Genomic DNA, 26,412 nt, shown 5'->3' with positions numbered 1-26,412 from the left:
TTATACAAGATTTTTTTTATAAAAAATGTTTAGATTTTCATTATCGTGAGAACGATGGCTTCCATTTTCGCATTGCAACTTTTCAGGACTAGAAAGCCTGCAGTTTTTATTAGCTTGTATTCCCCATCAATGATGGTTTCTGAAGTGCCCACAGCCCTCCTATGAGACACAGACAGAGTAGAAAGAATTGCGCCATTTTCTCATGATTTTTAGTGAGGACCTATTATATGAAGATAGGTTGAAAAGTGGTGAAGTGGTCCTTTAAGCACAGTGATGCCGGACAGAGTATCATTAACACTGACCTGTTGACGTTCAGAGAGGAAGTCTGACAAGATGGATAATACTTGAAATACAAGCCCTTAACACCACCAGATTTACAGTACAACATAATTGATTCACAACCAACAGACAACTAATTTAACAAATTGGCCTAGACCGGCCCACTAGAGGGTCGGCCCACCGGGCATACCGGTATGCCTGGTAGGCCTACGTCCTGTGGCCAGTCCACCCCTGGCAGGTTGGTGCCTTGCATGGTTTCCTCCGCCACCATCAGTGTATGAATGTGTATGGATGGGTGAATGTAATGCACAATCTATGTAAAGCGCGTTTGGTAGAAGTGCACCATTTACCATTTAAAAGCTACAAATGGAAGGCGTAATTGTAATGGACAAACTGCACTGCAATGCCTCAACTCATCAGCTGTGCGGCCTGTGCCATTTTATGTTGATGTGCCACCCACTGATAATGTAGTGATGTGACTTTTGTCAAGCTATAAGCCGAGCTGTGGACATTGCTCTTGTCTTTGTTTTTATGTCATTTTGTTTTCTGTGTTATACAAATGTGTGTACATACAGTATGTGTTGCATACAAGGCTGCTCGCCTTTGTATGCAAGACTCGCAAGACACATTTCAGTGTGAGCTGACAATAAAGTAGGCCTACTGGTGGGGGGAAAAAAGGTGAACTTATACACAAAGCTACTGTGCTACATCATGGTATTAATGTGTAGCTAGCCACAAAGCTGGGAAATGTAGCTAATTTAGATACTATTAAAAGGTACTGCAAGTGTCCAGTATGCAACTATGCATGCATTCATGTGTGCGTGTGGTGGGGGGTGTATGTGTGTCTGTCTATCTATCCATCCATCCATCCATCCATCCAGTGTTCTCTGCTAGTACAGAGAATCTTGTCCTTGAGGTCTGATGACACAACAGATAAGGTTCTAGCAACTGCAGAGGGGGTGTGGGTACTGGGTAGAACATTTGCTTTTCAAATGATCTCATCTGCACTGGCTAAAATGTCTTCCGCTCCAAAATGCTATGCATGTGTACACAACTACACACACACACACACACACACACACACACACACACACAATCTATAGCCTATATTCAGGGCTGCCAACATTGAAGTGTCAGAATTTAGGAGATTTAAAATAGTTTAAAGAGTTTAAAATGATATGCATCACATTATTATTAATCACATTATTATTAAATAATGTGATGCATATATTATATGCATCACATTATTTAATCAGTTATTTTAAAGTCCTGAGGGGGGTATCATCTCAGGCTCCCTCATGAGGGGTTAAACAAATGCCTTTAAGTACCTTAAAGATCATGTATATTTGCACAATACAAAACCTCCTTCCATCGTTCTCTCCAGGCGTCCATCGATCCTTATTTGGGAAGAGAGGAACCTCTTGAATACATGTGCCGGCATTCATTGAAAAGGATTCTTTAAAGGGTGACGATTTATACTTTAGTTGGGTGTTGGTGTCGCGCGCGGCGCAGCCGAAAATAGCCAGATCTACAAACTCACAAGGCGTCGCGGCAGCGACGCTTTGTGATCTTGCAGATCTGGCTATTTTCGGTTCGCGCGACACCGGCGCGCAACTAAAGTATAAACTCGTTTTTTTCCCCAATGGGGTGTGGTCTCTCAACAAGCGTCCAATCAGACGGCGTTCATGTGTTAAAGTAGGCGGGGCCAGAAAGGGAAACCCTGGCAGCGCTGTGGCTGGTGGTTTACTGGGAGAGGGGGGCGGGGCTTGCAGACGGAAGTGTCTCCCGACTGGCCCACAGCTGTCAACTAGAGGAGGAGAAGAGACCATTTACACACCGGCTCTGCTGCTGCTGTGAGGAAATGCAGAAAACGGAGAAAAGCTAAAAAGAGACATGGCAACAACATCATCCAAACGATAAAAAAGGTCATGTCACCAAACTAAAAAGGTAGCTATCGCACGACACCATCGATTACCACCGAGATTATATTTACACGATATTATTACAAGGTCTGTCGTCTGTGCAGGGTTTGGGTTGTTGCGGGTTCGGTCGGTCGGTCGGTGGTGGTGGTGGTGGTGGGGGGGGGACTGTAAATGATGATGACAAGGATCGTCAGGGCTGTGTGACATTGAACATACAGGACACGAAACCGACGAGGTCGTTTAAAGAGCCATGCACCATTTCACAACTTAGATCGCAGCCGGGTTTGTAGTAGAATTCCTCCGTCAGCCCTGTCGTCGCCGATCGTTGATAATGTTCGCGTCACCCCGTTTAATATTTGAGTACATTAACGTTTGATCGCCCCCCACCCACCCCCCATAGCAGATGGTTTGCAGATCCATTCCGGGGTGTAGTGGATCTATCTGCTGCAGTCTAGTCTGTCGGTCGGGGCTGCTGGCGGTGGTGGTGATCCGATCCCCGGCCTAGTCCTCGTATGAGCTAGGGAACTACCCTAGATTCTGAACAGACAAGAAGAGACGTCATCAGCATTTTCCACTATTTAAATGGTCGGCGTACGAGGAGGTCATTGCAGAAAAAGCCAGATTTCCACACGGTAGGTGTCCGTGCTTCAGTCGTGCGTCGCGTACACGCACGGTGCAGTGCACGGGGGGGCTTTAAAAATGACCATTGCAATGCGTTGTGTGATTAATAGGACACATGCGAGGAAGGTTGGCGGAGCAGCTGTTAGCTTTAGTGCTAGTCGCAGAACGACCTTTGGAGACGTCGGCTTTACTAGCCCAGGTTGTTAGCTGCCTGCTGGCTAGGTTGGGTTGGGTTGGGTGTTTTTTTCCTCCGTGGTGTAAAACCGTATATCTTAACATTACTAAGGCCTCCCATGAACGGCTAAAAGCGAATCAATGATTTAATCTAATTGATTCCATCACAAGACCAGGCTGGGTGCAGCCTTTGCAAAGTCATTGCAAATTGGTAAAGCTGGTTTTTTGAGGCCAAATCATATTGTGCTGTAACAGCCCTTTTTTATTTTCTCTTTACCCCACTCCTACTCCTCCTTGCTGTCCTCTTTACCTACTTTTCAGAATAAAGAAGACAGTAAAAGACAAAAGTCAAGTGAGGATTTACTGGGTTTCATAAATGGGGGACTACGGGTTCGGAGTCCTGGTGAAGAACAGCAGTGGTAACAAATCTGCTTTCCCCGTAAGGATCCCTCCTCACCTCCAACCCCAGCCCCCGAACCCCCCCAGCCCCCCATCCTTCATAAACAACACCTGCTCCACCAATGGGGGCAGTGCTTGGCTGTTTCCGGCTGTAGCCCAACACACTAACATGCAAGATGAGATCCTGGAATCAGACAAGTCCAAGGCCTTGGACCTCCAGGACATGCAGGAGAAGTCTCCGGCCCAGGCCCAGCCTCAGGCTCTCTCACCGGGTCAGCAGGAGGCCGCCGGAGGCCTTGGGGAGCTTGACGGGTCACTGCCCGATGACGGCTCCCTGGAGAAGGGTTCCCTGGAGAGCAGTAGTGGGAAGGAGAAGCTAAGGATGGAATCTCCAGTGTTGGGTGGCTTTGATTACCAGGACAGCCTGGGTATGGGTACCAGCTGTGCTCAGTCCACTTCTTCCTCCTCCTCCTTGACCAGCTTCAACAACTGGTCCCCCGCGGTGCCGTCTAACCCATCCCCCGTGGTGGGGGAGGATGTCGGAGGATTCTTCGGCCCTGCCGGCTCCAACGCCAACGGGCCCCCTATGCTGTTCCAGAACTTCTCCCACCACGCCGGGCCTGGTTTTGGGGCCGGGGCAGGCAGTTTCTCCCCACAGATAGGACCGGTCTCCCAGCACCACCCTCCTCCTCCTCACCCGCAACACTACCACCCACACAATCAAGGGATCCCGCCGCAACACCGACGCTCCCCCGCCAGCCCTCACCCTCCCCAGCCTTCATTCCCCCAACACCCCCATCGCTCTGGAGCCTTCACCCAGCTGCCCCACCTTGCTCCTGCCCAGAGCAAGCCCCCTTCGCCCTGGGGAAGTTACCAGAGCCCCTCCACCCCGACATCCACTTCCTGGAGCCCTGGCGGCGGGGGCTATGGTGGCTGGGGAGGCACACAGGGTGTTCGGGAGTTTCGCAGGGGGCTCAATGGAGGTGTGGCAGCACTGAATTCCATTTCCCCACTGAAGAAGTCCTTCCCGAACAACCAGGTAAACGAGCTTGTTATTCCTCATTTAGACTGGACGAATAATCCCAGTAGGCCATAGTATTAGCATTGAACCATGAATACAGCGAATATGCAAGAAACTCATGTGTGAAACTGTTCTTCAGGTCCCCTCTCAGAAATACCCCAGAAACAACTCCGGTTTCAACCACAAAGCTTGGATGGAGGACAGTATGAGCCGCAACGATGGTGTTTACCCTTTCCAGGTGAGCTCATCACAGCAGGCTGTTTTTTTTTTTTAAGTGTACATTTCCAAGAAGGCAACAACCACCAATGTGCCCTTAGGTTGCAGAGAGACTCCACTCACGAATCCCAAGTTAATGTTTGTATCAAAGTCAACAAAGTAGCCTTTGTGAGTTTGTGCAGAATGGGATGCAGTAAATGGATCATCTGATCTGAACCGTGGCAAATTGAAACCTATTGTATGTATATATATATATATATACAATGAGGCTGTTTTTCAATTTCATTTTGTGAAACTAGACTTCTGATCACATGGCATCTACTATATCAGTGGTTTTCAACCAGTGGTCCTTGGGGGGTTCCAGGTGGTCCCCAGCTAAATTGTGGAGTTGGTAACCAAATGGACCCATATAGATCTTTAACTCTTGAGAGTTACACTCTCAAGAGTTACATTATTGTTAAACATCTGCATTTATTAATTTACAAGAATTGGTGAACAATTAGAGAATATATATAGAATAATTGTTATCTTTGATAACAGCCCCAAACATCTTTAAATATGTTAAAACCGTGCCATGCATTATGTTTTTCTGTTGTAGGACCTTGGATTGTATAGTTTAATACCTAGTTGCATCATGGGCCCAATGCAGTCCAAATATTGTTGTTCATCTTCATTCACTTGACATGAATCATGTTTGTTTTGCCAAAACATCAGTGGTTTTCAGCCAGTGGTCCTTGAGGATCTGCCAGGTGGTTCCCAGCTCAATGATGGAAAGTTGGTAACCAAATGGACCTTATATAGATCTTTAACTCGAGAGTGTGAAATGAAACCAAATGGACCCTTTATTGGGGTTCATTTGGTTTCATTTTATGCTCAAGAGTTGAATTATTGTTAAACATCATTCTGCATTAATTTACAAGAAGTCTACACAATTGGAGAAGGTTTTTATTTAATTTATCAACGTTTGCCTGTTGCCAAAATATTATCCAACAATAACAAAATATTCTTGGGTCTGAGCAGCTAAATCTCATCATCAAATGGTGGTAAGTGGCTCAAATGCCATACCAATAATAATGGTGAATACCAAATGAATGCAAACACAGTAAATTCTGCCAATGAATGAATAAATAAAAACAATGTAATTGTTGAAATTCTGGGAAGGGTGAAATGGCCGACGGAAGTTCTTTAGCACAACAAAAATCAATACGTAATCAATATCTGTGTAATCCTAACGCTGCCGCCGGCAGGCGGCGACTGTGGAAAAAAGTACCAGGACTTGTTTTATTAGATGTTAGCAGAATTGTATTTGACGTTTGTTTAAATGTGGTTGAACATAGAAGCAACAAATACAGATGATGGACAATGCTTTAACTTGCTGTAACATCCAGGTTTCTACATATATAACCCAATATGTTTTGGTCATTGAGAGACACACACACACACACACACACACACACACACACACACAATATGTCTCCGTTTAACCATTTAAGCCTTATATTCTTTGGTGTATGCTGCTCACAACACATCAGTTAATTTTGAAAATACTTACCTATAATGACAAATGCCACAAATGGGTTGAAAGTGGTTAAAGGATAAGTTGATGTTTCTTTTTTGCTTTTTCATCCACTATTAGCATCAGTGATCTGTGTCTGTTCCTTTTTTTTCCCTCCCTTCTTTCTGTAACGAGTGGGAACGGCAAAGGCTAATCGTTGTCTTCCTCTTCTCCAGCAGGAGAGAACGCGCTCCTTTGATGGTTTCAGTATGCATTCTCTGGAGAACTCATTGATTGACATTATGAGGGCTGAGCAGGATTCCTTGAAAGGTTGGTTGGTTCCCACACTTAAAAAAAGAAAAGCAATGATGGGATGTGTATTGCGATTCCACCACTGTAGGTACTGTGAATGCGGCCGGGCAATGCCACGGAAAGAACGGGGGAAATCAGAAACCTACCTTTAATATTCATGGGCTTGTGCCGAGCTGCGGACTTCATTGTATGCATACGGTCTCTGTAATGGAGACTGATTATTTGATGTCAGTTCGGCAAGGATATCATGCTGAATCAGCCTTTTACGCTAATGCACAATGAAGCCTTAGTTAAGATGCTCTGAGAGTGGTGGGAGTGCACACACAGTACACTTCTGTACTCTGTTTTAACTTGTGATATTACCCCCCCCCCCCCCCACACACACACACACACAGACTCTCCAGTTAGAACAAAAAATATTTTCTTGTCACAGGAAAACATCCTGCTAAATCTAGAGTCTTAAAGAATGCTAATCTAGGCCTGTTGATACAAGCAATTTAATGAGTGCAACTGGTCTCTCCTGATTGCGTCGATGATGATTTGCTGCCAGTCATTTACTGTATGACTCCGTCATGACAGTAATGTAGCTGCTGAAATTCCCACTGTATGTAATCAAGAACCTACTCATGTGACCACCATTTGTCAAGGTTAAAAGCAAGTCATGCAGTTATTTCCAGGGTGATTTTACACATTTCATTCATTCTACCACTACATATAGGATGTTTGCTATTTTCAGGTCATGATCTTCGGATGAATTACTCTATTTTATATTCATATCCTGATTCTAAACACACTTACTGTAATTTGTACAGCTATTGTCCATGATCCCAGACATTACAAAGAGTACATCACACCCATCCATTTCAACATAATCTTCGTTGGTTATTGAGCTGCTTGGATTTCAGGGAAGAAATGGATTATTGGCTCTCGGGGTGGGGTCTCTGATTGCATAAGACTGTGCAAGATTGTGTTGCCCTCTGTTTCAAATTTCTTATGTTGCTTCATCTAGGTCGCTACGGTTTCTCTCACCAGGGTGGAGACGGCCCTTTACCCATGAATGGTATGTAAATGACATGCCTAAACATATTTGTAATAGTGTAGTGTTGATTTATAATCTCTTGTATCTTAAAAACAACAAAGTCCCTGTTGTCAAATAGTGTTTTGTGTTGTTTTACACGCAGCTAGGAGTTATGGCAGACGACGAGGTAAAGCTTGTAAATGTGCTTGTCTTGTTTTTTTTCTTTCTGTAATGCTATTTGCAAAGAGGCCACCACACCTCACATGCTGACTGGTTTGGCCTGTGTGTGTGTTTGTCTGCTGATTTGTTGATTGTCACTGCTTATTCTGCCTTCAAATGTTGTTTTGACCTCCTTGTTCTGCTGGGTCTGTAATATGCCTAAGTCTCTAGAGACAGACTGTTGGCCCACACAATCTTCAAATGCTTCCGCCTAAAGGCTGCAGCATACTACAAACGACGGCAAACTGTTTTCGGTTCGGGCAGGGTTTCCCGGACCAAAGAAAGTGTTTTATGCTCGATGTGGCTCCGCATTGTGTTCTGAACAGTAGACCCGGCACCGCGTACAGTCGGAATCGGAACTTTAACAACTTTATTGTCAACTCAAAATTTGAAGGTTTTTGTTTATTGGGAAGAAGGGTTCAAGGGGAAGACGGGAGGTGCCGGTGAATTTGCGCTATGCTTTGATATAAACGAATTGCGAGCGCATTGGGAGGTGTTTGGTTAGGCAGTTCTTATTGCACATCTAATATTTCTAACCAGCCCATGGGCATGGCACTGACGGCAGGTCAATCAAGTTACTACGTTTCTTGTTCGGTTGGTGTATGCTGCAGCCTAACAGTCTATACACTGGAAGCACTGAAAATGTGTAGAAAATAAAATGGATGACCTGCCCCACCCACACTTCTGTTTCACCTTTTGCAGTCGCATAAATAATTCCTACTTTAAATCAAATTTGTCGAAGCCTAGCTACCTTGCTACTTGGCAGAAATTGAAATTCAGAAATATATTTTCATGAACGGAAATGACAGTTGACAACTTCATGTTGCAAAAGTTAAAGGGGTGCATATCTTTGGTCCGACGTACTAACAGTCCGACGACACGCAATAGTCCGACACCCTAACCTAACCCTATAACCACACGCAGAAGCCACGGGTGAGTCTTAACCGGCCACGGATGTCGGACTATTGGTACGTCGGAGTAACGCATGCCCCCCCCCCCCCCCCCCAAGTTCGAGACTTCTAGCATTCGAAGATTGTGGAAGAGTTGTCTGACTCGAGAGACTATGTCTTTTTAAGGGTTGCTTGTCAAGAGGTAGAAGTGATAATGATTCCAATTCTGTTGCATCAAAATTAAAATCATTGCCTGCTCATGTATGTACTTTCTTGATGTCGAGATTTTGTTTGTGTGTAGAAATGCCTTTTGTCGTTGATTTTCAAACCAATGAGGTCTTACTAAGTTGTTGGAACCCTGGTAGTAGTGAGCCCATGTGTAACTGTCTCTCTCTCCCCCCACCAGGCCATTCCTCTTTGTTCCCCCTGGAGGACGAGCGCTCCTTTGGAGAAGAGGACTCAGGCGACCAGGGTCTCGCTGGCCTCGGCTCCGCCCACTGCTTCCCCCATCTCAATGGGGAGCGCGTGGAGCGATACTCGCGCAAGGTGTTTGTGGGCGGGCTTCCCCCAGACATAGATGAAGGTACAGGCTCGTATTCATACTTCACATACACACACTACTGTAACCTTAATTCGAATGATTGCTTTTCTTTCTTATCATTGTGGCGTCTGCTCTGTCTCTAAACGGTGATGCAGTCATGCAAATCAATGGACTAGCATTCCCTGACTCCCAAACATGTTTGCATGCAAAAGAGACAACATTGTATATCGCCAATTTTCCAAATGACTGAACAGTTCAAGAGATTTAGACATATAATATTGACACCAAATACATTTATTTGTATAGTATGACCGCAGTGTGTCGGGTCATTGTACTAGGCTAAAACTATGTGCAACATATCATGGAATCCCTTGGTAGCGGGGACATTCTCTTGAGTGTACAGGATTTGATGAGGGCCCAGGTTGGGCCGGGCCAAGATTTTCGGTCCTGTTGCGAACTCTAGTTTTTGCTGGCTGCCGGGCGCGGCTGCACTAATGACTTTGGGGCAGGCCCGTCTAGAGTTTGAATGGACTGATATCAGTCAAAAGGGAGACATCGAAGAGGAAGGATGGTTGGGGAAGGATCCGATCAACATATAATAATAATAGTAGACAGTAGAGTAGTATTAATTTTTTTTTAATTGACTCTCCAAAATCTGAACATACCCTGGTATAGTATTTTGAACCATGTGCAATCAAGCTCCAAAATCCAAATACATACCTACGGTATTTTTTGCCCCACTTTATATAATATGATAATATGATCTCTACAACGTTGTCAGGGTGAGGGTTTGAGATGCAGTACTTAGTTTAGACGGTTACTAGCTCATATACAGTTGTTGGAGGTCTCCCTATTTATCCATGGTGGCTGACGTCAAAGTTATTTGAAGGAGCCTGTACGCCCGATTGGACAGTAGTCTATTTAGACCTGAGGCTGATTTTTAAAACGGCCTAAACTGTTTTCTGAAAAGCGTACAAATGTTCTCCATTGGGAGCTTCATAAAGAGGCATTGGTCAGCCAACGATGATCAATTTGAATGGTAATAGTATTTTAGTAAGTGATTTGTGACAACTGATTGCATGGTAATAACGTACAGTAATTTATTTCTTGCCTCAATCAGATGAAATCACTGCCAGTTTCCGCCGATTTGGACATTTGTTTGTGGACTGGCCACACAAGGCGGAGAGCAAGTCCTATTTTCCTCCTAAGGGTAAGTTGCTGTGCCGTCGCATATTGAGTCCATAAAATATTGAGGACGAGAGTGCAAGTCGTATATCGTCTTCTCAAACTCTCACCTCCCTATAGGTTATGCGTTCTTGCTGTTTCAAGATGAGAGCTCTGTTCAGGCTCTGATTGATGCCTGCATTGAGGAGGACGGCAAGCTCTACCTGTGTGTCTCCAGCCCAACCATCAAAGACAAGCCTGTGAGTATCATTCTGTATGCTAGTATAGCCCTAGATGCCAGCCAACAAACGTGTTAATTTAATGCTGAGCATGTACAAATGAACCTGTAAAGTGTTAATCCGTAAGTGCGGATTTGGCTGTGTACCTGTGTCTGGAAACTGATACTGTTATTTTAAAATCGATGCGTTGAAATAACGTGACTCAAATTTCTTCCCACTGTCTTGCACCTAAAATGGCTGCCGTGGTAGTTTAGTAACATTGGGCCTCATTCACTCTGTGCTGAACCACTTTAATCCTGGTGTCCATGTTTTGGACAATTTCAAATTCTTTCACCAAACCCCCCCCCCCATCCCCCACAGTAAATGGAGTGCTGTGAGCTTCGATCATCTATTTTCTATCTACTATAACTATTCATATTATATAGGGCTCAAATGATTAAACACTGCGTAGGCTACAAGCAATTTATGCACATTTAATTTGTTCTTACTCTACAAACTAATTCAGTGTTTCATAATAAGGAATTTATAATCATTATTCAACGTATTGATTCATTAGAAGCATATGTATTTGACTTATTTTATTCTTTTATTAAGCTTAAGCAGATGCAGGCTATGAGAAAAATACATTGAAAGAGCCTATCGATGATGACTTGTTGCTACTCTTAGTGTTAAACGGGGAACAGACAATGTATGTGGACTTTTGCCTTTCATAGTGCTGCAATGTATTCATTCCCAAAACCTACTAACTGACATAGTCAATATTTCCATGGGCAGATGCATGTAGTGGAGACGTCCGTCCCCATAATTCATTAGCGTCTATGAATTGGGCTATTAATTCTCTAATCTCTACCGTGACCAACTCCACCCCCTTGTTCTCTCATGCCGACTCCTGTGAAGGCATGTCCAGACAGGTTCTCTCACTTCTCTCTCTCCAGTGTATGCGATTCCCAGGTCGGTTTCTTTTCTTTTTGTCGCTCATTTTTATTTAATGCAACGGCCCTGTGTATGGGCCAAGGTTTTACAACAAATGCATGGGTTTTTACATCACTTGGTGAGGTTATGACGCACGCCAGAGCGAGCTGCTAGACGAGCGAGCGAGCAGCTGATGGCTTACCGCGCCATAGGTGAAACAATTAACAGTCACCCACACTCTCTGTGCCTCGGCCAATCACAGTGATTGGGGGTGGGGTTTTGCGTTGGGAATAGCATGCACTCCTCTTTCCACCATCCTCTGAGAGCACGCTGGTGTTCTCGTTGGGCCATGGTATTTGCTAATAAGAATGATCCATAAGTATGTGTAATTACCCAAGTGGCTGGTGGTACTTTTGCTAATTTACCTGACCGTAAATTAGCATACACATTTGGTCTGTTCACAAACTAAGATTATGTAATCTATACACGTATTAGTGAATTGACTATATTCACACAGTGAACATTTTGCCATTTTGTCATATTTGTGGGTTGGGAAGAAAATGTCACTTTCTTGGGCTGCCATTGCATTAACTTAATAGCAAAATGGCTGCCATGTGAATATGGTGAAATAACTGTCAATTTGAACAAAAGATAATTACTAAATAAACCTACTCCTTCCATGCTCACAATGATACGCAGCTTGCGGAGTTAGTTCAGTCAGATATACTTGAGGGGCTCATTCAGTGTTATGCAATACCCACATGTCATTTGCTGACAATCGGCTGACCAATTGGGTGGGGTATTTAAGCTCACTTAAGTCTGGATTCTTCCTGCGTTCCTTCATCTGCATACTGTATGCGTTCCTGGTGGTGTTATGCACTGTTTGCTCCCGCCACCACCCCAGCACCACCGGTGGGCTCTCCCTTTCTGTTCCCCATGGGGGGTGTTGTTGTTCTATATCTATCTCCCTGCTCTTAATGCTTACTGATGGTTGTGTAATTGTGCCGAGCGGGGAGAAAAATGTAGCGGAGCCGAACGCCAAGATAAAATGTGATATGCACACTTGTATTCTCATTCTATAATATTTGTTCAATCTATCCGGGAGTTATCCGTCTGAAATGTAAACTATGCTCACTGTAGAAGCGGAGCGACTTGAGTGAGAAGAATAAATTAATAAATTAGTTTTGTGGTTCTGTGTTTTTGTTCTGCAGGTCCAGATTCGGCCCTGGAACTTGAACGACAGTGACTTTGTAATGGACGGCTCTCAGCCTCTGGACCCGAGGAAGACAATCTTTGTTGGGGGTGTCCCTCGTCCTCTGCGTGCAGGTAGTGGTAACCCTCATGTCAACCCCTGGAAGGGGGCTTCACCCATGTCATGGATGCGTGTTGTCAGTTGCCATAATGCTTGTGTTTTGTGTTCTGTCATTCCAGTGGAACTTGCTATGATCATGGACCGTCTGTATGGAGGTGTATGCTATGCAGGAATTGACACGGATCCAGAGCTTAAGTATCCGAAAGGGGCGGGTCGAGTGGCCTTCTCCAATCAGCAGAGCTACATTGCAGCCATCAGTGCTCGATTCGTTCAGCTGCAGCACGGGGAGATAGATAAACGGGTGAGTTGATGCCCCACATCGACCGGTGTTCGGGCGGTAGTCTTTCTGCAATTTCTATGTATAATTCTGCTTCTTTTTAATATATTCCGTTGAGTGACTGCTGCTCATCAAAATTGTATATACTAGTCCTTACCCGTTCTGAATATATATGAACAGCAAATGATGTTCAGTGTGGTGTCGAAACAGCGTGTGTGTTCACGTTAAATTGCCCCGTCCGAGTTGTTTTCCCTGTGTGGGTCTGTTACACGGAAAAGTGTGTCCCAGTATTAATCTGTGCCCGTCCCAACATGCATTTCACTGGTGAAGCGGACAGACACACAGACAGCGATCGCTAAATTATTAGATAGATTGCTGATATAATTCGAATCTTTTCCCCCTTGTATATATTTTTTTATAATTTGGACTATACCATTGATTTCCTTAGTGTAATAAATCATGCTTATCCAACATGTATTTATCACTCATGGGCGGTAGTCTTTCATGTCTGAAACGACATGCACATCAGGGTGTTCAGAAGATATTAAACTCCTTCATTAATATTAATCACATTTATTCATTTCTTTAAAAATAACTCGGTGTTCAGTCCAGAGCACTCACTCCACTCTCTGCGCTCATGCTATGGTTCAGTCATCGAGCCATCCATCTGCTTCCCGGTCAAACTACTCTCACTTTACTGGCCATAGTGCTATCCCATTCCCTGATCCCATTTAAATGCAAACATGCATGGGTAGAAAACTGCAGACTGAGTGGCCATGTTGGTGTCGGACTATAAATAAATAAGCAGACTTCCAAACCTTTTTATTGAGATCATATAGAACAAGATCTGAGCCTGTAACGTGTTTGTGTGCCTCATGCGTGTTCTCGTATAGACTCTTATTGGGTTGTCCTTGTCAAATTAAGCAAAGCTAGCTAGGTTTATAATCCGTCATACGCTGGTGTTGTGTGGCAGAAATAGCAGATCTACAAGCATCACACAACGCGTTGTGACATTGCAGATTTGCCTATTGCATCACGCGTTGTGACCTTGTAGATTGCCTATTTTCGCTAGGCAAATGCCATGGTATGACAACGTAAATTCGGGCTAAGGGGTTGATACCTCCTCTGTACACATATATATATATATATATATAAGACATAAAGGGGACTCCTGCACATCCAAAAAGACCCGTAGGAGGTGCAAGTCTAGTTGGCAGGCATAGACATCAAAAAAAGAGAAAAACCTTCCAAGGAAGGGACTGCACACTCCAGGGAACAGAGAAGCACAACTTACTGCATCAAACTTATTTATTAGCATGACGTGTTTCGCCGTGAGCTTCGTCAGGTGCTATATATATATATATATATATATCCTCAACCCTTCCTTGTCTTGGCTCCTCCCTCCCCAGGTGGAAGTGAAGCCATATGTCCTGGATGACCAGCTCTGTGATGAATGCCAGGGCACCCGCTGTGGGGGGAAGTTTGCTCCGTTCTTCTGCGCCAACGTGACCTGCCTGCAGTACTACTGTGAATACTGCTGGGCTGCCATCCACTCCCGAGCCGGCCGTGAGTTCCACAAACCCCTGGTGAAAGAGGGCGGTGACCGGCCCAGACACATCTCCTTCCGCTGGAACTAAGGAGAGAGAGAGAGAGAGGGGGAGGGGGATGGGAGGGAGAGAATGTGGGAAGGGGGGGGGGGGTGGGGGTACTTAGGATAGGGCTATGATATAGAAAATAAATGCACTTTTTCTTTTTGCTGGTTCCTTTAAGTTAAAAAAAAATCTTTAAAGCTTAATTTTATTTTATTTAATTATTTTTAAATTGGGCCTTCTAAAGAAAAAAGTAAACGCTAAGAAAAATAGTGGAATCCCATTTATGTTTTGGAATTTTTAAGTTAAAGTATGCATGAATATATGGATGCATTAGATTTGGAATTAGATGTTTTCTGACTTGACTGTACTTTGTTTTCTTGCATTATTAGCTGGTAAAGCTGCTTACATTTGTTGTCAAGAGTAACATAAAATTTGAGTGAGGTTTGTCGTACCTGAACCAGTATAATGACTTAAGGAAGTTGCGTTAGGGAGGAAAAGAGTGCATTTTGTTGCTTTTCGCATGCAGGTTTAGAGAACAACTGTATCGCTAACCAAAGGTTGAGTGCAACTGGTTGAATTGATAGAGAGTGGGGAAACACTATTACAGATGGTTAGACATAATAAAAATTTCAGGCCGCTCAGAGTATATCATCGCGCTGCGTGGCAAAACAAAATCTCTCCTCTGTCTGGCATGCGTTTATAGATTGCTGGCGTGACTTTGTAGGTCTTGGTTTAAAACAAAATTGACACTTTGTAACCAGAAAGGGCAAAACCAAAGACTGGCCTAAAAAAATAAGCAAGTGATCAAACGCAAATGTTGATCTGAGGGATGCCGGGATGATGGTGTGTCCTCTTGTCAGATGGAGGCGGAAGGATGGCTGGCGTTGTTTGGAGTTTGGATTGTAGGTTTCAGATGATTTAAGGCATGGCCCTCAGGGCTCAGGTATTGGCAGTAGTATTTGCTCACTTTATAATGTCAGGGATATTAGCACTGGAAGCTAAAATGCTAATGTAGTACAAACGAATGGGAATGCACAGTCCAGTCGCCCTGAGCTGTCCTCATTTTGTACCACTGCACTCTTCTATGACTGGAGCGTCTGTCACAGGTGTGGTGTGGTTGGTGATGGTAGTAGCTGGACACTCTTTGAAGAATTTGCTGTCACAGAGATAAAGATATTATTTTATACATGGCCTGCTGATTTTTGTACAGTGTTTTATAGCTGATTATTTTGTCATGAACATATATACATTTATTATGCACTACTTTTCTAAATATTTTTTTCAATAGTCATTTTAGGCACATTTTTCACAGATGGGAGAACTCCTTTTGCAATACCTCATTTTTTTCACTTGGTGAAAAATAATTTTGTACCTTTGTTACTAAGAGATCTGCATTTATGGTAAACTTAATTTAAAAATAAAAATGAATGATATTAATATAATTTTCAATTTAGCTTTTATATATTTAAGTGCTGGTAAATCTCAATCTGTCCGGTTCATTGACGTGATTCTGTAGAAAAAAAAGAAAAAAGAAAAAAAGATAATAAAAAAAAAGGCTAACGTTAGCCAGTCGTATACAGATTCTCTCCTGTCCTAATAAACATAATTGCAGGACCCTAAGGCATGACAAGACTTTTCTAAACTGATTTTGATAGTCTTGAAAATGTATTCTGATATTCCGCTTCTAGATGTAGTCAAAGAATCTTATAGGGTAAATGTTTTGGCTTCGGTCCATTGTGGAATCTTCCCTTGTATCACCAGGAATGAATGACAAGCTGGTTAAATATTTAGATTCACTTTCTTCTGGGACTGCTAAGTTCTAGTTATTCTTGGCATGCATGATATATTACAAAAATAACCTGGCTAGTGTTAATGCAGGACCTAATGTAATGCACTAGATCTCCTTTTTTTTTTTTCTTTCTTTTTTTTTTCCTTTCTTAAAATTTCCTTCTCGTTAAGATCCACCTCTTTTGTACTGTAGCCTCTTTACATTATTGTCTGCCTTCCTCACATACGGTCATATTATTGTACAGGACACTCAGTAGGACATCACTTGACCCCCCCCCCCCCCCCCTCCTTGTGATGTGGCATGCTTTGGGACATAGACCTGAATGTGATTAATGTTGCAAGTAACTTCGAGCCATTATGTGCAATACTTATTCTTTCCAGAAACGAGACTCTGCAGTTTAACTCATTTTAATCCACGAAAGAAAAACAAAAGAAACAAACAAAAAAATATATCATACAATCATGTAAACATAGTTTGTTTTCCTATAATTCATGCTGGTGTCTGCGAGATAAAAAAAAAAACAGATCTTTCTACTAATTTATAACTGAATTTTATTTTTAAACATTAGTTTTGTGCTTAATTTACTTATTTTGCTACTACCATGCTACTGTGATTGAAAACATTGTAAATATTAGGTTGATGATTTAGCATTTGCTATATTTTCAATTGAAATATGTATAACTATCATTTTGATCAGATTTCTGTTATATTTTTGGGGTGATGTGTTAAACTTGTTGACGTGTCTAGTTTTTCTAATTGATGTAATGTGCTTCACATTTTCAGATGAAAAGAATATTGAATATGTCTGTTAGTATTACTTGATTGCAAAATTTCAATAGTTTTTAATTGTATGCTGGGAAGGTTGTATTTATTAACTTTTTTTTACCTATCATTTTGATTTTTATTAAGTCATTTCACATTTATAAGTTTATTTTTTTTTATATTTTCTTCCTGATTTGAGTTACGCTATAATACAGACGTCAGTTTTTATAGTTGGTTTGTAGTATTGAAGTAAAACAAAGATCTAATGTCATATATTCATTTGCAGCCAACTATTTATAACTGTATGCATACATTTGAAGTATTTGTAATGTGAGATGTTGAACGAATAAAACAACTGTGAGGAAGAATTCATGGCCTAATGCACTTGAAATTCATTGCTTGCCTGTTGATCACTGTGGTGCCCACCGCTGTCTCAAGGCTTTACCATACTGAACATGTCTAAAGTTCTACTGCATTTCTTTTAAAGATTTGCTTTGCCTTTATTGATATTGCCATCGGGAGCCGAACCCGTGGCACGGCGCCAGGCCCGGCTCAGCAGCCTAGGTGCCCAGACGGTTGAGCTAAAATAGGTGATCTACAATCTCATTACAATGCCTTGTAGATCATTTGTTAAACAAAGTATGTGTTGAAGACAGTTCATTTTGGTGCCGCTTTCATTCATGAGATCTTTATGAAGTAACCCTGTGTTTGTTTGTTTTTAATTGTGAAACTGGCGCAAATCTTTGAATATATTCTTTCAGAGCGAACGTTTTTAACTCAAATCTTTGCTTCTGGGGGGTCACTGGAACAACATATTTTCAAATGGGGTTCTGCGGCCAATTACATATTTTTGGGAGACCTTGACATGAAATTATTTGAGAACCACTGACATGGGTTTTTCAAAATATTGACTATTTGGAAGATTTCTTTTTAAGAATCTGCCTCAGGTCAAAATGGGTTAATCAAGCCATTTGAGATTGTCCCTGTGAGAACACCACTGATCACTTGAAAATACTGTATAGTATTTTGTGAATCACTATCCTTAATTCAAGACATTGAAGACATGTTGATGAATAGAATGACTTTTAAGGTTTATAGCAGGCAGGGGTTTTCAATTGATTTGTGAACCAGGGACCACCACCCTGACTAAGAATTCAATCAACCTGGTGATCACTGTTGTGTTGGGATGGGATATGGATTGATTAGTGCTTTTGTAACAATTGCAAAGCATCCCATGTCTATACATACCACTGTTACTCAACCGATGGTCCACAGACTACTAGTAAATGGTGCATTTATATAGCGCTTTTATACAAAACGCTTTACATAGATTTACAATTTACAATTTAGGCATTTAGCAGACGCTCTTAATCCAGAGCGACTTACATTAAGCAAGAACAAAAGCATGGGAATACATCACATAAAGACATTTATCATGAAACATGCGTAGCTAAGAAAGTAACAGTGGAATATCTATAATGAAACTATACATATAAGCTATACATCTATACTACTATGCTACACATATGTACTATGACGTGCTATGACTACTAGAATTGCTATCTAAGGGGGTGGGGTAAGTGCTATGGGCCATGATGGAGTCTGAAAAGGTGGGTTTTCAGACTACGGCGGAAGATTGGGAGTGATGCTGCAGTTCTGACTGCAATGGGAAGTGCATTCCACAGATTGTGCATTACATTCACTCCTTCACACACCGACAGATGGACCAACCTGCACACTGGAAACAATTTGAGGTTCAGTCTTGCTCAAGGAGACTAGCCCTGTGCCACTGCCATAAGTGGTCCATGGCATAATGGGCCTGCATGTGGTCCTTGGGGAAAATGTTTTAAAATATGCCATTCTCTTACTTTATCCAACCTTCCATTAAACTTGGGTTAACTTGATATACAGTACTGAATCTACTGATAGAGCAGACACAGTTTAGTGCACTGTTCCGTTGAAGAAAATAGAAAATCTTCTTTGCTATACTAAATGCATTGTCAGGGACCAAATACAATACCTTCAGAAAACCCCTGGTTCATAGCAGTCGTCTTTAGTGCCACCTGCTGGCTGGACACACACACACACACACACACACACACACACACACACACACACACACACACACACACACACACACACACACACACACACACACACACACACACACACACACACACACACACACACACACACACACACACACACACACACAGCAAACAGCAAATGATGTTCGCCAGATGGGGACTCTACTGCCCCATATGGCGGAGTCAGGTTAATATAAGGATGTGTAGGCTACAGAAAGACATTTTTCGGTGCTTATAATATATATATATATATATGCTGTCAAATTAACGGAGTTAATTAATTTGTGAAATTTGAACAGTTTTACCTCAATTAATCCATGCTTGGATGTTTTCTTTTGTGGCTTTCGCCTTTATTTTATATTTTTTATGGAGGGATAGACAGTAGGCTGACAGGGAATGGGGAGAGAGATGAGGGGGGGGGGGGACATGCAGTAAAGTCTTCCATTTGGGGACCTAACTAGGGTGGCCTCCGATTCTCCGAACATACACAAATGCAAAATATAAGGTGCTTTTATTCTGATGAGAGGCCTGGGTGCTTGCTTGTGCAATGAGCCATCTATGGCTCTGTGGAATTCCGTTTGTGGTTTCTGTCGGAAGTTCCGAGGGGGCGCATCCGGTGAAAGCCGGAATTACGCTCAACAAACAAGGGAAAAAATGGGGTTCGGCCACAAACGGGATTAAAACACTTATTGAAAACTACGACTAGCTCTGGTCCATAGGCTATGGACCAGAGCTAAATCCGACCATAGCTGCAGTCAACGGCAGTAAGGCTATTGGACCAGAGCTAACTACGGACCAATACATTGTAGGCCTACATACATTGTACAAGCACCCCGTAGGCCTCTCCAACATTTAATTTACGTATGTACATGGGTTAGGTCAACATTGGAGTGTCAGAATTCAGGAGATTTTGGGGGGTGTGGTCTGGGGTAGCCACGCCCCCTTCAAGCCACACCCCCAGCACCCTCATACATTATACAAAAATACAGGCAAGATTTGACACCAGCTGAGACAGACCTTGGGCTAAGGTCTGTCTCAGGCTGGTGTCCGTTCTCCACCCTCTGGGAAATTGAAAATGTAAAAATCAATAATACATCTACGAGAGTCTAAAACTTAGGCTAACTTTACAACATAAACATTCTAGCCTAGGTGAATATCACTCAGTACTCAGGAAATAACGTGGACCCAAGCTAGCTGTTCCCTAGCAACGCAAGTTCACCAATCAGGTGTCATCCATGTCAAACTACAGCAAATCACTGCGCACGTGCATGGTCTTCCCTCCAGGCGATGGGATCTGCTTTGATTTGCCTCCGTCAATCAATCATCAGCAGTGCACCCATGTCAGCACCTAGATAACTCAAATCAAGAAGGACCAGCTCCAGCTGTATGAGAAAGAAGAAACAGATATTGACCTTATATATACTCTAAGATATTGACATTGAAAATAAAAGACAACCAGTACAACGGGAAGAAAATGTCTAACTCCAAACTTAAGCTCAAAGCGGTTTTTGTGCCACGGTTTGGGTCCCAAAGTTGCCGTACACCTGTCAAAGAGTATGTCATCGAACTGCCGCCATCAACCGGCAAATATAGGAAAGTCACAATGACGGAGAAGTTTCAAACTCAAAGTGAAGGTGAAGTTAGAAAAGGCTCGTCAAACAAAAGGGTCAAAACGACTCAGCCACCGCCCAAGAAAAGGAAAAATGACGACAAAACACAAAAAAGTCCGGTGCTGACAACAAGGGAGAAGAAGAAGACGATGTCTGTCTGTCGAGGCGGAGGAGCGGGACCACAGTCACAGAAGACTTCACAGTCCAGCTCCAGCCAGGGTGAGTGATGATTAGACAAGTTTACAGCCTGTGGTGGGTAGTGGCTGCCTGGTGGTGGAAAGCCTGGTGAGGCGAGGTTAGCTGCCTGCCTGGTGGTGCTCCACCAGAATTGATGACCTATCAAGCTAGCTATGTGACTAACTGACTGCAGAGGTCGCTCTTTGTTACGCTATAAATCTTCTCTTTGTTTCAGTCAATATATCAGTCATTCAATGATGACAACAAACAGGAGATTCATAATTCCATGTGTCAACATTTACAAACTGCATGTAGGCAGGCTACTAGATCATAGTTGATCTAGTTGACCCCCCCCCAAACAAAAGCCTTGGTTTGTATAATCTGGCCTAGGAAAACATGCCCAATGCCCATCCCAAGTTATCAAGTGTTACCAAGATTGTCTTATTTTTAAAATATCAGTTTACTTTTATTTTGAATTATTTCTTATTTTTTATTAAACAGAACCTTGTGACCAGTGACTTACTGACATAGCTTGATATATTACAAGTACACAATAGACGTAGTTAACCTGTGAACATTATCCACACTTTTCCTGGGCTGTGTGTGCTCCAGTTCCTGTCGATTTGATCCAATGAAACTGGTCAGATGACCAATGAAATCAACTGGAACTGGAGCACACACAGCCCAGGAAAAGTGTGGATAGACACTAAATATGGATTTATGATGTCTATAGACAATACATAGGAATTTCTATATAGTAAGGTGCCCAGATCAGATTTCTTCAAGCAAACATTTGCATGCATGTGGTGTAACTATGGCAGGTGAGCAGTTGCCAGAACAGAAAACTCAGTGTTGCTGTACAGTTCATCTGAAGCTCTGATGGTGTCTGATGGTATGAACTATGAACGGTGAAAATGCTGCATGGCACTGGCCAATGCAGCCATCAGAACAGCTAAATTATAAGGCTCTGAGGCAGTATGGCTGGCCAGTGCAGTCTACTGCCTAATATGAGTTACCTCCACTTAATCATGCTCCAGAGTTGAAACGCATCAATCATCTTGTATTTCCAGGTTCCAGTTCGACCTCTCTGGTTGATGATGTCTACACGTTCTCCCAGGGAAGCAGCGACACGCCATCAAACAAAATGAAACACGAAAAGGTACACACATACAGTCTCATGTGCACACGTGTTGTGCACAATCATACATTGTTTGCTTTATTGCTTGCTTTTGTTTTGTTGAAGGCCCTTTTTATGTCATTTAGATATTGAAATTCTATTGTTCATTCTTATGAACAATAGAATTTCATTCTTATTAAAGAAAAATCACATTCGGTGGCACAGTTGGTAGTGCTGTCGCCTCACAGCTAGAAGGTCCTGAGTTCGATTCCAGCTGTGGGCACTGGCGGCGTGTTCCCTCCTCTACGTCATCAGTGCCCATACCCGAGGCGGGGGTTGGCGATAGGGCCTTTCTGTGTGGAGTTTGCATGTTCTCCCCGTGTCCCCTAGGGTAGATACCCTCACAAAAACATGCCGTAATCCTGGTCTCTAAAACTACCTCCCCCTGGCCAGCCGGGGCGCCTGATGGAGGGGAAAGGAACTGGTCGGAATAACGTGTCCCTTCCATGCGCTACGTCCAGCCGGGGAAATTCCCCTCTGTCAGGTGAAAAGAAGCAGCTTGGACTTGGACATGCATAGAAGGAGGCATGAGGTCAGTCCGCTGCCCCCTCAGGTTGGCAGAGGAAGTGTAGCGTCCAGGATTACATTAGATTAAAAAAAAATCACATTGTCATGTCATTTTATTTAAAGTATCCTATCCTGTATTTAAATTGTCTTAAGGGAGGACTGGCTGACAGGCGGGCCGGCTACTGCTACTGCTTGGCCTTACATCAACTGTTAACTCACTTAACCCCTGCTCATTTTGCCAGGGTGGGATGACTCAGGGTAGAGGATATAGTACAACAATGTGCAATGGGCCTACAAGATGCACTACACCGCAAAAGATCACTGACAGGTGGCTGCAATTCGGAACTGGCCCCTGTAAAAAGTCAAAGCCCCAAGTCAAAACGGACACACACAGACGGGCACAACGGGTACTCTGACAAAGCCCCGACACTATGGCTCGGACATATTGGTCGGATCGGTGGTGGTGGCGATATACAGCAGTGTTCGGTCTGCTAATCTCTAGTTTAGTACATTTGTTTTGACTAGTCCTTACCTGTTCGAATATATGAACACCAAATTATTTACAATGTGGGTAATGCAATTGAATAGATCATATTATTGATGTATGTATTGTGTGTATATATATATATATATATATATATCTTTTTTTTTAAATTGCTGCCGGTCAGCCGCTGTACTGTAAGCAGTGCCGTGGTGGTAGCCTACCCTTAAGTTTTCCTCGCATCTAAAATAAGCTTCAATACGGATAATGAAGTAAGCATGTATAGAACGTCTCCATAATAAAAAACAGACATAACTATAGCTTGAACAATGGTTTTTTTCTGTTAAAAAGCGTATATTTAGTTTTGCTTGAGTTAAGGATCAGCTTATGGGTTGTTAGAGAGACAATTGGAACATGTCAAATGCAGTCTGCAGGTTTGCAATGGCCTGTTCAATTGATGTGCCTATGCTATATAAAGTGGTGTTGTCCGCATAGTAGTGAACATCACAGTGCAGTGAGGGAGTAATCATATTAATATATAAAGAAAACTAACCCAGTATGGACCTTTACTTACACCTTTACTAATTGCAAGGCAGTTGGATTTAGAACCATCCGCAACAACTGCCTGTGTTCTCCCTGAAAGGTAATTTGAGAACCATTTGATGGTTTGATGTAACAAAATATCCACCTCCCCTCCAAGTGTAGCCCTTGCGGTTTTTGAGAGAAAAATACTTGAATGTGAGTTTTCACATTTTCCCATATAAGTCGATGGGAAATTTTAATTCACTAATACATTTAACAGCGTTACATTGGTTAAATTGAAAAAAGGGCTTCGCTAAATGTCCCCACACACAGAGCGTGTTTTGGGGATTTTTCGCGGCGTTTCTCAGTCGGTTTTCCGAAAAACGTGTCCATAATGGTCAATGCCTGTGTGAAAATTCAGAGCGATTGGTCCAGCCAGCAGCGACAGTTTTACAGACAGACAGACAGACAGACAGACAGACATTTCGTTAATTATATGTTGGATAAATAAAGCTTATTATTGTTCTTATGATGTGTTACTATACTGTACCAACGATACCTCCCTGTCCCTCTCTCTCCCAATCTCTCCATGTCATATCTTGGACAGGCCAAGCGTGCCGTTCTTCAAACCATCTCTAAGGTGCTACAGGAGAACAGGTGTATCAGGGCGCGACTGACCTCGCTGAAGCAGGCCAGTAACCCAATTTAATGACTGACTTGCTGTGGATAACGCATCCTCATTTCTACCTGTCCTTATGAGGATGGATGAAGTTACATTATTTAACATTAGTGCTTGGGTTAAGTTTATTCTTGTTTTGGTTTGCCCAGCACGCACAGCTTAGACCTCACAATGAATTGCTTGATTGTAGGCCATGTGTCTGTACACTAAACAAAAGCTGTGATTGTTGTTATGGTGTTAGGACCAGAGTCCACAATATATTTATACACACATTTTCAAATCGTTGTTCTTCAACATAGTCGATGTTATTGAATTGATGTCATGGACAGAAAAGAAGACTTACCTTTTTCTGGAGAAGAAAAAAAAACCTCCCATCTATGTCCATCAGAGGGCGCCATCTCTTTTGTTATCCACACTTCTTGTGGTGGTTGTCATTTGGTTACACTCTAGTCTAGAGTCTATGGTCTAGATAGACTATATTTTCTTTCTACAGATTATCACATATCTTCTCTTACTAGATAGATGGTCATGTCCCCCCTCTCTCCTTCTGTGACTATCTTTATGAAGAATCAGACTTATTTCTACTACAGTACAGTATGTTTTCCTATGCATGGCATTTGTATTCGTGAGGTTGGTGCAGTACACTAAGCAACAGTTTAGAAACATTTCTGTTATTTACAACCAGACTCGCTGAAAAAAGAGATTCATGAGATTTGCACGTTCTTCATCAATACCCAATATTACCCATTGATCCCATGAGGATTCAACATGGAACTATAGAGTAGTGTTTGGAACTATTTTTCAACCCATGGTAAGCGTTACTTCCTCATTGTTCTGTCCTGTTCTTTTTGTTATCTCTGAGCACACTGAAACAAATTCCATGTAAATTGGTTTTGGCAATAAATTAAACTACTATGAATATTGAATATAATGAATATTCTTTGTTTACAATGCTAGTCTATGGGAGTTTCGTAACTCTCAATAGCTCTGTTTACAACAATTCAATCAAAATGTAAAGCAAAAATAACTAGATTGTATAGATACAATGTACAGTAGAGTAAACTATGGACTGTGGATTCTGGCATAACTATGTATGTAGTTAAATACATATATATATAATAATTAATTATTGCACACATTGGAAGTGTGCTGAGGGTAGTAGCATAGTGTAAATAAAACAATATTGCCATACAATGAAAGTAACTTCATTTAGCCAAAGTTAATCTCGGTTCCAATATGAAATAAGTATGTGTTGCTCACAGATAATCCATGATGTGACGAGGTCTCCTTAATCTACATTATACAACAGTTAATTTCGAGGAAGCAATCTGATTGGTTGAAACCGCTTTCTAGCCAAACTTTAACCACAATATTGGAACAGCTAATCAAAACAAAGAATTCAGCCGTACTTTTCTCCCAGAGCGCAGCAGACTCGTGGCTAGGCTAGCTAGTTTTTTGGGACAATTGTGGTCATACATGGCTACATCTGGCAATACATATTATTTTTGTTATTTTGTTTTAAGGGTAACTGTTGTATAATTGCAATATTACACTCGAGGGTGTTCTTTATCGTCATTAATGCACTTCTGCGATACCTTCAGGCATGCATTAATAACGATAAAGAACACCCAGCTCGAGTGTAATATTGCTTAATTATATTACATAACAGTTATTTTCAGTAGTAGATTTTATAGTAACAACAAAAAACTGGAACAAAACCAAGTCAAGAGGAATTGAGTTATTGCCTCTAGGCATTCTGCTAGATACTAAAGACATTACTTACTTACTGCCCTTTATGCCGGCTGGCATGTAGGGCAGCAACAAAGGATCTCCACTTCAGTCTGTCCTGGGCCAGCGTCTTTATAGATCCCCAGGTGTGATGCAGGGTCTTCAACTCTCCCTCCACTGTCCTACGCCATGTGTTCTTGGGTCGGCCTCTTTTGCGTTTGCCCTCTGGTGTCCAGTGAAGTGCAGTTTTGGTGATGTTGTCTTGTTCTCTACGTATTACATGCCCAATC

The 26,412-nt window shown here is 42.4% G+C and overlaps 2 protein-coding genes across 5 annotated transcripts; both read left to right on the top strand.

Annotated features, from left to right (window-relative positions):
• The first annotated feature begins 2,087 nt into the window (after positions 1–2,087).
• LOC308322349 (cytoplasmic polyadenylation element-binding protein 4-like) lies at positions 2,088–14,662 on the top strand. Of its 4 annotated transcripts, none has more exons than XM_080773546.1 (12): positions 2,088–2,226; positions 3,318–4,434; positions 4,556–4,654; positions 6,367–6,457; positions 7,449–7,499; positions 7,621–7,644; positions 8,973–9,149; positions 10,228–10,317; positions 10,413–10,531; positions 12,634–12,748; positions 12,854–13,035; positions 14,421–14,662. In XM_080773546.1, the coding sequence occupies exons 2-12, from the start codon at positions 3,373–3,375 to the stop codon at positions 14,646–14,648; spliced, it is 2,238 nt and encodes a 745-aa protein (XP_080629672.1). In that variant the 5' UTR covers positions 2,088–2,226; positions 3,318–3,372; the 3' UTR covers positions 14,649–14,662. The 4 variants fall into 4 exon arrangements, with proteins under 4 accessions (XP_080629672.1, XP_080629670.1, XP_080629673.1 ...); XM_080773544.1 differs by having other exon boundaries at positions 6,364–6,457; XM_080773545.1 differs by lacking the exon at positions 2,088–2,226 and adding an exon at positions 2,514–2,833 and having other exon boundaries at positions 6,364–6,457.
• Positions 14,663–20,719: 6,057 nt separating this feature from the next.
• Positions 20,720–24,448, top strand: LOC308322843 (uncharacterized protein). The gene is made up of 3 exons (XM_080774333.1): positions 20,720–21,070; positions 22,099–22,187; positions 24,323–24,448. Exons 1-3 carry the CDS (start codon positions 20,845–20,847, stop codon positions 24,422–24,424), a joined length of 417 nt encoding a protein of 138 aa, XP_080630459.1. The 5' UTR covers positions 20,720–20,844; the 3' UTR covers positions 24,425–24,448.
• The last annotated feature ends 1,964 nt before the right edge of the window (positions 24,449–26,412 follow it).

This window comes from Protomyctophum bolini, assembly GCF_963924005.1.
Source record: "Protomyctophum bolini genome assembly, chromosome: 10".
NCBI lineage: Eukaryota > Metazoa > Chordata > Actinopteri > Myctophiformes > Myctophidae > Protomyctophum > Protomyctophum bolini.
The sequence above is the reverse complement of the archived record's forward strand: the minus strand, read 5'-3'. Positions and strand labels throughout refer to the sequence as shown.

What these genes read in the sequence shown, in the direction of transcription:
- LOC308322349 (XM_080773544.1), top strand. Translation starts at nt 3,373, where the DNA reads ATGGGGGACTACGGGTTCGGAGTCCTGGTGAAGAACAGCAGTGGTAAC. An exon ending in AGTCCTTCCCGAACAACCAG is followed by an intron (nt 4,435 to 4,555) that starts GTAAACGAGCTT and finishes ACTGTTCTTCAG; the next exon opens with GTCCCCTCTCAGAAATACCC. An exon ending in TCCCCCAGACATAGATGAAG is followed by an intron (nt 9,150 to 10,227) that starts GTACAGGCTCGT and finishes TGCCTCAATCAG; the next exon opens with ATGAAATCACTGCCAGTTTC.
- LOC308322843 (XM_080774333.1), top strand. Translation starts at nt 20,845, where the DNA reads ATGACGGAGAAGTTTCAAACTCAAAGTGAAGGTGAAGTTAGAAAAGGC. An exon ending in ACAGTCCAGCTCCAGCCAGG is followed by an intron (nt 21,071 to 22,098) that starts GTGAGTGATGAT and finishes TTGTATTTCCAG; the next exon opens with GTTCCAGTTCGACCTCTCTG. An exon ending in ACAAAATGAAACACGAAAAG is followed by an intron (nt 22,188 to 24,322) that starts GTACACACATAC and finishes TATCTTGGACAG; the next exon opens with GCCAAGCGTGCCGTTCTTCA.